The 12,175-nt window shown below is 52.4% G+C and overlaps 3 protein-coding genes across 3 annotated transcripts; 1 reads left to right on the top strand and 2 right to left on the bottom strand.

The window, feature by feature from the left end:
• Positions 1-3,311: 3,311 nt before the first annotated feature.
• MYCGRDRAFT_13808 (uncharacterized protein) lies at positions 3,312-5,009 on the bottom strand (the record flags this gene model as incomplete). Its single annotated transcript, XM_003851406.1, has 3 exons — positions 3,312-3,543; positions 3,733-4,721; positions 4,782-5,009. Coding segments are annotated over 3 exons (1,449 nt in total), but the record flags the coding sequence as incomplete, so codon positions are not given.
• A 2,381-nt stretch (positions 5,010-7,390) lies between these two features.
• MYCGRDRAFT_59899 (uncharacterized protein) lies at positions 7,391-8,765 on the top strand (the record flags this gene model as incomplete). The annotated part of the gene is made up of 3 exons (XM_003851823.1): positions 7,391-7,724; positions 7,795-8,284; positions 8,345-8,765. The coding sequence occupies 3 exons, from the start codon at positions 7,562-7,564 to the stop codon at positions 8,565-8,567; spliced, it is 876 nt and encodes a 291-aa protein (XP_003851871.1).
• Positions 8,766-10,549: 1,784 nt separating this feature from the next.
• MYCGRDRAFT_93828 (uncharacterized protein) lies at positions 10,550-12,175 on the bottom strand (the record flags this gene model as incomplete). The annotated part of the gene is made up of 3 exons (XM_003851405.1): positions 10,550-11,325; positions 11,383-11,807; positions 11,862-12,175. The coding sequence occupies 3 exons, from the start codon at positions 12,173-12,175 to the stop codon at positions 10,550-10,552; spliced, it is 1,515 nt and encodes a 504-aa protein (XP_003851453.1).

Here is a 12,175-nt window from a genome sequence, read left to right as displayed (position 1 = left end):
TAGAAGGCTCTTCTTAGAGTATCTGCTAAACGAGAGCGTAGCTGCGAAGCAGCGGCGAGATAAGAAGCCCTATTACGATATCTATTTAACAAGGGAGTATAGTAGGAATTAGCCTATTAAGCTCGGCGCTAATAACGTAGCTGCTACGAATACTACGATTAGGATAATACAGCTGTTTAATCTATCGACAACCGGTAGGGCTCCGTAGGCGACTATTCGGATTACTTACGTTATCTACGCTAGCGGCTAGAAGAATTACGACGATAGCTAGGTATATATAGACTTAAAACGCTCCGTAAGGAAGGACGGCGAGCCTATATTCTAGTATGTAATTAGCTACGACGTGCAGACCGATAGCACTGTCCTATACCCTAACGGGCGTGTATTTAAGGACAAGGACGGCGTTATTCACTATCCGTTTATATAGACTAACAGCTATACTAGCATCGACGGCAAGAAAGTCCTCGTAGGCTAGAGTTACCTACTCGTAAGCTAGCTCGCACCGGAAGTACGCTACCTTGTAATAGACGTAGGCCCGTCCGGCAGCAATAGTAAGGCGCTCGTAGATTAGTCTACAGGGCTCGCGAGCTGTTCTCGTATAGCTCGCGCTGCCCTTAGCTCCTTATAGGACAAGCGCTCTAGCCCTCTGCCTTAGCAACGCTCTAGCTCTAAACGCCCTGCTAGCCGCGACCTCTAATTATCGCCGGTAAGCTAGCTTAACGACTGCATTCTGCTCGACCCTAATACGGACAGCTTAGGCAATATAGTAAGGGCTAAGGAAGCTACCGCGAACCGAGCTAAGGAGAATAGTGCATCTTCGACGATTACCTCCGCAGCAGCTAGTGCGCTAGCGCCAGCGATCCCTTCGGACTCGACGATACCCTCTTCGTTAGCGACAACAATAATAACAACGCCTTAGTTAAAGTCGAAGGCGAAGGAGCCTAGCAGTGCTACTACTACTACTACTACTACTACTGCTACTACTACTACTACTACTGCTACTACTACTGCTGCTACTACTGCTGCTACTACTACCGCTACTACTGCTGCTAGTTAAGGGGGTTTAGAGATGCTAGAGGAGGTCGCCGAGCCGGTTGTTTAGCAGCAGAAGATAAAGAAGAAGAAGAAGAAGGTTAACGAGCTAGTAGCTGTTAGCACTAGACGGAGCGAGCGGACTATTAAGCTTACCGAGAAGGGCAGGGCTAACTAGAAGGACTAATATACACGAATCTAATAAATATACGCTACCGACGACTCGCTCGTTGCGTGCTCGCGGACTAAATAGACTAGCTCGTAGCTAGAAGGAACGATAAACGTATATCTTAATATCTTAATATCTTAATATCTTAATCTCTTAACACCTTAATTCTCTTCCTTAAAAACGGCTCGCGGCGTGTACGCAGGCTAAAACGGCTGGCTCGTAAGCGTGAAAACGAGGGATTTAAGGAGATATACAGCAACTAACGCATTTATTTGGGTATTAACGTGCAGGCTCGCAAGGCTCGCGGAGAGCTCGTAGGCTAAATCGATCTATCTATTAATCTATTACGCCTAGTCTACTAAACTTCTCGTTAACAGCACGCTAATACTATAACACCGACTGCTTAATCTTAGTAATAGTAGCCTTTAACTTGCTCTGTACGTTATTAACCTCGTCTATAATCTCCTTAATTAGCTCCTCCTTTAGCTAACCTTTTATACACTTTAAACCGCTAATCTTATACTTTAAACCGCTAATCTTACGCTTTAAATCCGACACCTCCGACTCTAACGTAGCGATCTTGTCCTGCGCCTTATTTATCTTACCTCGCATGCTGCTAACAGCCTCCTTTAATACAGACTTCTTTTCTACCGGCTCCTCCTTAATCTTTACCTACTCTCTAGCAAAACACGGAGGCTTGCCCTTATAGTAGTAGTAAGTATAGGTAGCGAGAGTCTTAGAAGTCTTGCAGTCGAGTCTACGATCCTCGTACTAGCTGTACTTAGTAACCGCCGGAATGCCTATTATTTATTATTAGCCTACGAGCCTTACTAAGAGCTATGCGAGCTATATTACCTTTGTCCGTCTCTATAACTCTACGTACATAATCGTATTTTATAAGCATCTAACGTCCGCTCTTCTTAGTGTTTTTATTGCTGCTCTATACTCTAATAAGGGTATCGTTCTATTAAAGGTCGGAGATATACTAGAAGTCTTTAGAGGTAGCCGTAGTAGGCTTATCGTAGACGAGAAGGTCGGCAGGTAGCTAAGGAGCAGGAGTAATAGCTGCAGTAGATATAGTCGCTAGCTTATCGTCGTTGTCGTCGGAGAGAGAGAGTCCGCGTAGGCGATTAGGGTCGCGAGCCTTACCAAGTTCTATATTAAGTAGTATCTAACTAGCTATTTTTACGTGCGCGCGAGGGTGCGATATTACGAGTAGTATGTATTATGTAACGAGCGAGCTGCGAGCGCGCGCGGTAGAGTAGTAGAAGTAGTAGTGTTAATAAGAGGTTTAAGAGTCGAAGAAAATGACACTTATCTAACTAAACGGCGTATTAGCGCGCGCACTTATATGTAATTGTTAATATTGTCGATAGAGTAACTCTGCTACTATATAGGTAACAATATAAGCAATTGGCGACAATAGTAGTAGTAGTGTTGTAATTGTAAGAAATGAGAATTGAGGTAGTGACCTAAACTGCGATATAGGACACGATCAAACAAGCACCATATCTAGCTCCCGTTTTGCCCGAACCAATCTCCACTCGGAGAGAAAATGTGAGAGGTGAAAGACATTATCTCTCGTGAGCCCCAGTCGAAAGACATCATCTCCCATGAGCTCCAGTCGAAAGACATCATCTCCTCTATTCTCATCTTCGCTGCGCCATGTCTTCCCTCCCGCATCGGATGCAACGCTTTCTCGTCTCCATCTCAGGGTACGCCTGAACCCGTCGGAGTATTTGTATTCCCGAATGCGGCATGAGGCTGGACACCTCGGTGAATTGGTTATCGAAACTGCCCATCAAATGTCGTGCGTGAATCGTCGCGATGTCTTCCAGCCAGGAGGAAGACAAAGCCAACTCTGCTAGGATACCTTACTTCCGCCGCTGGAACACATACACCCCGAAAGATCAACGATTATCATTATTTCAGGAGCCACACATCTCAGGTCGTCCAGCTCAATACAAGCCACTCACTTCCACCCTTCCCCCAACCCCCAAACATCGCCCCTCTCCTCCTCTTTCCCATCACTCCCACCACCAACAACAGGTAAAATCGTTCCCCTCTCCAACCCACCTCTCCTCCCCCTCCTCCCCCCAGCACCACCAACAATCACAACCCCCTTCGGCCTCCGATAAGTATACCCCCAAAACGCCCCCAATTTCCTCAACTCCAAAACCTTCCTCCCCAACCCCCCATCCCTCAAAACCCGATCCCTCGCCCTCTTCTTCTCCTTTCCACCCTTCCCACCACCCGCATTCATCTCCACCACACACCTCGCCAGCACCTTCTCCGCATCCACCCCCCTCTCGGCCCTCATCTCCGCCACCTCGACCTTCCTCCTCGCCTTCCACCCCTCAAACCCCATCCCATAATGCTCCTTAATCCTCCTCAACTCCTCATCCGCCTCCGGAACAGCCTCAATCCCCAGCACAACCTTCTCCCTCACCGCCCTCAACCTCTTCCACTTCTCCACCTTCCTCTTCGTGCCCAACACCTTCTCCACCTCCTCATCCTCCATTCCCTCCAACTCAAACATCACCCCTTCCTCAATCCCACTCCCCTCACTCCCTTCCCCCGTCTCACTCCCCCCATCCCCCTCCTCCCCCAAATCACTAACAATATCCTTCTCCTCCTCAAAATACTTCGTAATACTCTGCCGTTCCCTCACCCTCGGCACAAACGGCGGCGGAAGCAAATGCACCTGACTCCAAGGAATCCCCGCGAAGAACGGATGGCTCTTGATTTCCTCCGCGCCGTTCGCATAGACATGTCTCGCCAACGGACTCGCTCCTCCACTCCCCATACCATCCCTCCCGCCAATCGCCGCGGCACTCATCCGTCGTCCCAATCGTCCTTCCTGTCGATACTGCCTCGAACTCAGTCTCCCCTCTTTATCGCACAATAAACCCCTCAATAAATCCACCACCACCGCAGTCGGAGCTTCCAATTTCCTCCTCCCCTCTTCACTCCCTGGTCGACTCCAGCGTTCCACGCCCTCAGGAAACTTCAACGTCTCTCTCCACCGTACGATACTCTCTTTCGTCCGCTGTCGATTCTCACAGTAAAACGGCGTCCGACCGTAAAGACACTCGTACAGAATGATGCCCACACTCCACCAGTCGCAGCGCCCATCGTAGGGTTGGCCGAGAATGACTTCAGGCGCCATGTATTGCGACGTGCCGACGATGGAGCGGGCGAGTTTGCGGCGTTCAGTGCGATTGCGGTGAGGGAGGAGGCCTTCCCTCGCTGCTTCATCGGCGGGATCGAGTTTGTTGCGGGAGGGCTTCGGGGTGGGACGGCGGGGGTCGGCGGTGGAGGCTTCCAGGTCGTCGAGAATATCTTGATCGTCCCCTCGAATCTTGATCCCAAGTTTGTCGAGCAGAGTCTCGCGTTGAGAATTATAGTAAGATTGCGAATGCGCCCAATGCCCATTGAACGCAAGTCCAAAATCGGAGATCTTCAAATGCCCGGAAGCGCTGATCAAAAAATTGTCCGGCTTGATGTCTCGATGAATCCACTTCATACGATGCGCCTCCTCAATACAAAGGATCATCTCAGCCACATACTACTTGGCCACGCCTTCTTCCAGCACATCCTCACGGAGCAGCAGTCCCAAAAAGTCCCCGCCAATCATATACTCCATCACGAGGTAGAGATTCGTATTGTCCTGAAAACTGGCGATGAGCGGCACCACCCACCGGGATCCCTCAGAAGCGACGAGAAAGTCCCGCTCAGCGCGGAGGTGACCTTCTTGACAGGCGCGCAGCATTTCCGATTTGCGGATGACTTTCATGGCGAAGACGTCGGAGAGGGGTTTGCCGCTGGGGAGGTTGCGTTTGGCGGTGCCGTCCATGTTGGCGACGTCGGTGACCACCGAGTCGTCGGGAAGGGTGGTGGTGTCGGTGTCTTTGGGTTTGGCTTGACGTTCGGTGACGAGGCGGACTACGCCGAAGCTGCCTTTGCCTAGGACGCGGATGACGTCGAAGCCGGCGATGGAGATGCCTTTTGTCTCGCGGCGAGCGAGGGATGTGGATTTCAAGACTCGCATTTGACGGAGGTGGTCGCTTTCGGATTTGAGCCAGAGGGCTCTCGCTGCGACGCGTTCATCGTGAGGCATGCCGAAGTCGCCCATGCGCTGTTCGAATTTCTTGCGACGGATGGATCGTGGCGATGATGGTTCTGAGAGCTGGCTGTAGCTTGTCTCCAGAGCGCACTTTGCTGCGGCAGCGTTCTCTACCGTCGCGATGGTCGGTATGACGCCTTCAACCAGCGTTTCTTGCACAGGGATCAGCAGGAAACGGCCGCTGTCTTCTTCGATTGGTGGGAGAGTATTCTCGTCGCCAGTGCCCGCGCCCTTGCCCAGATGGTGAAGATCCTCAGGAGTCGTCCGATTGCGCATTGCGAACGAGAATGATCCTGGTGAAGTGTACGAGGTGGCTGCCGTAGAGGCGGTACTCATCGGCGACCAGTTGGAGTTGAAGTCTCTAGCTGAAGTCGACGCAGAAGATGCCGTCTGCGGGGAGGCATTGCTATTCATACCACGACTGCTCGAGTTGGCCTCCACGTTAGTATCGATGTGCGGCACAGTCGGCCTTGCCCTCGAGTTCGAGCGGTGCACGACAGTATCCAGTCCTCCCGATGTGACGGCGAATTTGGCAGCCAATGCTTCAATGCGTTCGGAAACTCTGTGGTGTGAATGCTTGGTAGCATGCGACTCTTGAGATGCATTCGTCGCTGCAGGTCCACTGTCGGCTTCAGCGCCGTTCTGTCCGTCGACTTGAACTTCTTCCATTCCTTGGAATCGCACCGAGCGCTTTCTTCGCGGGGGACTTTGACCGGCTTGAAGTATGTCGTACGTGTGTGCTCTTTCACGAACGGAAGAGGATGAACGAAAGAGACCTCGACCACGTTGTACTTTGGGACGCTCGGCGAGGATCGGAGTGGGTGGAATGGCGGTGTGATGATTTGGAACAGAAGCGCCGTCGACCGATGGACGAGGTTCTAGGAGAAGTCAGTCGTGCTTTGAGATTGTCGAAAGGTCACAACACACCAGGAGAGGTCATGATCCGGTCCAGATAGCGAGACGCAGCGCGTCTGAGTCTGCCGAGTGTGGCGACTCTTCTGAGTGAGGGAAGATTGCTCGTCTGGTCCGAGGTCGAGTTCACCGTTGATCTGGTGTTGTTACGGAAGAGGCGTGATAGCTTCCGATTGAGTGGTTGCCGAGACTTGGATGTGCCAGTTCCTTTGCGTGATCTCTTGCTGATGAAGGGCATATGCATGCTGCCAGTGTGAAGGATATATGAGGATGGTAGAAAAGGTGGGCGCATCGGCGTGGAGTGAGGATTGGAAGACTTGGGATTGATTGAAGCGCGAACCTGACCTGAGACGAGCATGCGGATGGTGCTTCCCATCGCTACTTCTTGCCCAACGGGATGGATTGGTCGCATGGCAACGATTTCTCGACTTGAGGAAGGCTTGCAAATGCATTCAAACCGTACCTACCTTACCTCTGAGTGAGGGTCTGACATGAATTGCCTGCCTACCTCGCGTTTGCCAACAGCCTCGTTCAATGAAGCTCATGTCTAGAAATCGTACATGTGGTATGATGTTCCGCGGAGCAGTCTGGCACGATACTACTCACGTGGGCGGCAATCCAGTTGATGCGTCTGTTGAATATATGCTCCTGGATGGTCATGGACGGCAGACGATACTGACTCAACGTCTTGACTCCCTTGAAAGAAGCCGCTCAGAAGCCAGTAGCACTGCACAAGTCTGATGGTAGCCGATAGACTGCACGCCAGAGGTAAGTTGATGTCTTTCGTTGTACAGCCAGACAAAGGTATGCCAATGAAAGCTCCGGCATAGACTTGAGTCCATCGTGCAGTGACGAAGCGGTCGCACTTCTTCGATGGAACGTCGTCCGTTGCAATTCGTGAACATTGCCCTCTGACGGGATTCGTGACAAGCAAATTAGAGGATCTACGAATGTTGAAGAGATCCTGGACATGTGCATAGAGGAGAAGAAGCAGGGCAGCAGATCATTGGCTCATCCCTTGATTGTTGCACGTGGGCCTGGTCTGGGCTCTCCGCACTCCGCAGCAGTCAGCTGTCTCGAACTTTCGCTTTCTCTTTGTCTGACTTCACCACCACTGCTACTCTCTGCCACTCCGACGACTCGACTGCCTACATACACAATCAACAACGCCTACGACGCCTCATCAGCAATCCGTACACCCGCTACACGATCAGAATCAATTGTTCCGCCAACGTCCACCGTCCCGCCGACTCCGACCTCATCCAGCCAACCACTTCATACACCCTCGATCGATCAAAGAGCAACCGTGGCAATACAGAGCAATGGCGATGTTAGACAATAATCACATGAGTATGAGTAGTAGTAACTACTCCCGCAAGGTCTCCAGCGAGTCCTCGCGGCGCTCCAACACCCAGGCTTCGGCCTATGCCGTCAATGCCACCTCCATGGCATTGACCGGCTTCCACGCCTCCACTTTCGGGGGACGTGGGGCGGGGTGGTGAGTCTCACAATCCCTCGTACCCTCGTCACACACACCCACTGACACATCTTCCAGGTGGGTTTGAGGTCCCTTCGGGCGGCATACCCTCACCACCGTCATCTCCCGGCGCGACACCCTCGCGCCAGCGCCCGAGCCTCTCAGCTCGCAGGCGTAGCGGAGATGCCGCACTTCACATCACGGAAGAGTGTGAGAGACTCTTCTGCGAGACGCTGAAGACTGTATTCTTGGTTGAGAAGGATTCTGGTCTTGAGAACTCGCTGGTGATGGATTTGCGAACCAACAACGGCCACCACGACGGTCACGGAAGCGATGCTCAGCCGATCCCGCAGAGCACCGTCTTGCGACATGGTCAGGTCACCCCTTCGCCGTCTCCAGATGGTCGCGTCTTCCCCAAGTCGGAAGGCGGGATGATCAAGGAGTATGTCGAGGTGTACGACTATGCTGGTGGAGCGAGGTTCCGTGGCTTCGTGGCCGAGAAGGAAGATATGCGTAGCATGTTCATCTTCTTCGACAAGGAAGTGATTGGGATGGATTTGAAGCCTGGGTGAGTCCTGACTTGTGCTGATCTCTTTGTGAACTCAGTAATACTGACCAATCGCTGCAGTCTCATGTCCCTCCTCGAACTCGCTAGCAGCGAGCACTTCTCCTGCGACCAGCTCGTCATTTGCGTTGACCGCAACGCCGACGAAGCCGACGTCAAGGAAGTCAATCGGAATCTCGGATGGGTCGGCTTCGAACTCGTCATGCTCGACTCCTGGACCTCTTCATCCTCGCCGGATCAAGGCTGTCTTAGCGAGCAATACCTTTTCTTGGGCATAGATCTATGAGCGACTAGGAGGATAATCAAGATTTCGATTGTGGGAACGATGTGGAATGGTTTGGTCATTTGCTTGTGCTGCATTCCACGCTTGTCTTGATTTGTACCTGCGATATGATTTACTTGGAGGCACTTTCGGTAATGGTGGGCTTTTGTACTCGTACAGAAAGGCGTCGGTTGGTATTATTTAAAGCTTCTCTGCCTCCTCAAAAGCGCTCCACATAACTTAGACTGAACTATCTTACACTTTCACCCAGGTTCCACCTCGAGATAATACAGCAAACATTGATGACTTCGATGGCATGACTCGGATTGGCTTCATCGATTTGTCCTCTGGCCTGCGCTTTTACTTGTCCTGGGTATCACATGCGGTTTGTTGATCACTTTTGCGATAATGGGCACGCGTCGATTGTCAAGGTCTGTCTATTCCAACAAAAATGCGCTGGTCATTCATACCGAGTCTTCACATCCTCCTCAAAAGCGTCGTGCAGAACACAAACTGAAAAATCTCACACTTTCCCTGGTTCCACCTTTGAACCTGCCCCAAGACGAGACGGAACCACGACAAGCAACATTGACGTCTCCGACGATGAGGCATCACGGAGAAACCGAGGCGACATTGGCGACGATGCGCAGCAGCAGCAGCGCAGACTCGATGGTTTTGGTTGTGCTGGCGAGGGCAACATATCGCTTCCTATGCGCGGACGCATTGCTTCGGTGTTCCATCCATCCATTCATTCACTCCCGCTCGTTGCTTAGCGGTCTTGCAACATGAGGCAATACTACTTTCCGGCCAAGAAGAACAGCCCACCCACCACCTCGTGCCATATCCACCGTTCATGCACCACACCACCACCAGCTTAAGCGCACGCTGCACAGCATACCTTAGCCTCGCAGCACAACATCCGCACCAGCGCACACAAAAAAAAAAACCTCGACCACGCGGCGGGCGATCAAGCCACAAGGCCGGAGTTTTCTCCCGCAGTAGACGGGTTCCGGGATAGTGCCTGTAAGCCTCGCCAGTCGCACCACCCAGGGAAGCGTTGGGACGTGAACTGGGATAGACCTGGTTGGAGAGTGCAGTAGTGAACCTCTTTAGTGAGCGATTGGAATTTCTGGAAAGGTGTAGGGTTGGTGAGGTCTTTGATCCCCATTCCGGATTTGGGGGCGGGGCCTTTTTATGCAGAGTGCGCTATTTTCGTGTTGATGTTGTGCAGGTAGGTGGTGCTGTACGATCGACTGGATTGTGACTTTTGAGGAGGTGGTATGTTCTTTTTGAGCTGTTGGGATCAGGTGCAAGGACGCTCGATGTGCATCGTGTACTGCTTACACGAGAGCCTTGGCCGGATCATGTTCAGCTGAATAGCGACCAGGCCGAAGGGGTAGTTGTCAACTATTCAGGATGTGAGCAGACTGTCACTGAGGACGATCAAGGAGTTGCCGATGACGAGTGATAAGTCGACCGAACAGCGGACAGTGTCAAACATGTCATAGACGTAAGAGATTGGGAAGCAGCGACAGGACAAAAAGACATTTCATAGTGTATTTTGTTCGTGGATCTCGTTCATGACACAACAACAAGAGGGAAAAAAAACAGCTGGCTCAAAAATTCACAGCAGGAACGAACATCCACAGATCAACGGCGTTTCCGGCACTTGATCCTCCTGGCTTTTCTCTCCTCCGCTGCCATTCATATCCTGTCGCCGTGCCGTACCGTTCACCGTTGCAATGGTGGTAATAGTAGTAGTCCCTCTTCTGCTTCTTGCATCATCTTCAAATAAAGTCGTGGTTCGTGAGTCGTAAAGTCGGGGACGAATGCGGATGGAAAAGTACAAGGAGACTTTAAAGAGGTTTTTCTTCTTCTTCTTCTTCTTCTTCAGAAGGGGTAGCTTTCGTTTCGTGACAACAAATGGAAAAATTTGGCGACTTTGGCGCAGGTTCATTCTTGTCATTATAATCGGCGCCGCCGTCGGACTTTTGGGCGATCCAGAATTATCGCCTCATGCCGCCGGCCTTCAGGGATTGAGGTTGGGCTATGGGACGTGTGGAGACGGAGTCCGTACGCTGACGCTTGTGGTCGCCGTTGGCGCTGGGAGGGCGGCCGTACGGATCCTCGGACTCGTCCTCGCGCATGCGCTTGTTGTTGGCAACTGGCGTGCCGTTCATCGCGGCGTATTGCGATGCCTGGTATGCAGGCTGGTAGCCAGTGTCTGCGCCATTGGGAGCACCGGCGCGAGTGTCGTTGCTCATGACATAGTTCAAGTTGCTCTGAGGCAGCTGGGTTGGTCGCTGAGTCGTGGTGTTGTAGCCTGCGTAGGTGGTCGTAGTGCGCGGCGTGGCACGACCAGAGCCGTTCTGATGCGGCGAGTGCGTCATCTCAGGAGAGATGTGAGAGGGATCTGTGTGAACAGGCCCTGATGCTGGGTTAGGATTGTAATCGTACGTAGGCCGTCTGGCGCCAAAAGACGCACTGGAGTGGGTATATTCACCCTCGTGTTCGCCCTCGACATCGTGCTGACCACCATAGCCACCGTGGGGCTTGGCTTCGGCATTCTCGTTCTCAGCGCCGGCACGAGCGGGTGGACCCATCTCGGACTTGACGCCATCTGGGCTCGTCTGCATTTGACCGTAGCGGTTCATGCTTGGCTGTTGGGCGTATTGCTGGCCGTAAGCGCCGGGAGCTGGAGCGTACATCTGTCGTTGGCTGTCATATGGCGCCTGGCTAGTCTGGTACTGTATACCTTGCGCGTGGTTGGGTGGTGTGGCAGCTATGGATGTGAAGTCAGCTTTGGATATCGTTCTGCTACCACTGAATCACAACTAACCTGATTGAATAGCACCGTTCTGTTCACCATATCCATACGAGCTTCCTTGGTGACCCATGTTCATGTTCAAGCTGGACGCACTGGTCGGCGGAGTTGGAAAGGTGTGAGCTCGGTCCAATCCTGGTCGGCCAGATGCAGGATGCGGGGCAATGGAGTGCGGCGGCTGAGGCATGCTTCCTCCGCCCGGAGTGCTCATAGAGTGATGGTGAGTCAGTGTTGGCGGCTGAGAGCCTTGTGGAGTTCGCATGTAATCCTGTTGATCAGAACGACGGGCTGCTGATGCCATGGCAGCGCCGCCGACACTCTGGCGAGCCGCATTGGAGGGGTGGTATAGCAATGCTCCGATGTTGTGGACGAAGAGAGGATAGAGAAGTTCGGTGATTTTCTCCTTGTTCGCAAAGTCCAGTGCGCGGTCAAACGGTATCCTGCTCAAAGTCAGCTCCATGTCAATTCCATTCACACCAAGAGACAATTCTCACCAGACACCTTTGAGGTGCATCGGACCAATCTTGACCACATGGCGAGTCTTCTCGCTCTTCAAGATGCCATCGCGCCGACCGCGTGTCATCCCGGCAACGTTCAACAGTTTCGTGCCATTGATCATGTGGTTGTCTTCGCGCCGCGCGACGCACACGCCGTTCGCTTCTACCTGGAAGCACAAGCTACCCTCATCTTCCCACAAGGTCGCAGTGACCCTAGGCTTCATACCATGCGGCGCGACTTGTCCGGTCTGGTCGAAGGAACTCGGATATTGCTGGTTGGCACCGGCAGGAGGTTGTGGTTGTGCAGACAT

This window comes from Zymoseptoria tritici, chromosome 6 (assembly GCF_000219625.1).
Source record: "Zymoseptoria tritici IPO323 chromosome 6, whole genome shotgun sequence".
NCBI classification, from domain to species: Eukaryota; Fungi; Ascomycota; class Dothideomycetes; order Mycosphaerellales; family Mycosphaerellaceae; genus Zymoseptoria; species Zymoseptoria tritici.
Note: the sequence above shows the minus strand (reverse complement) of the source record. Positions and strands in the feature narration are given on the sequence as shown.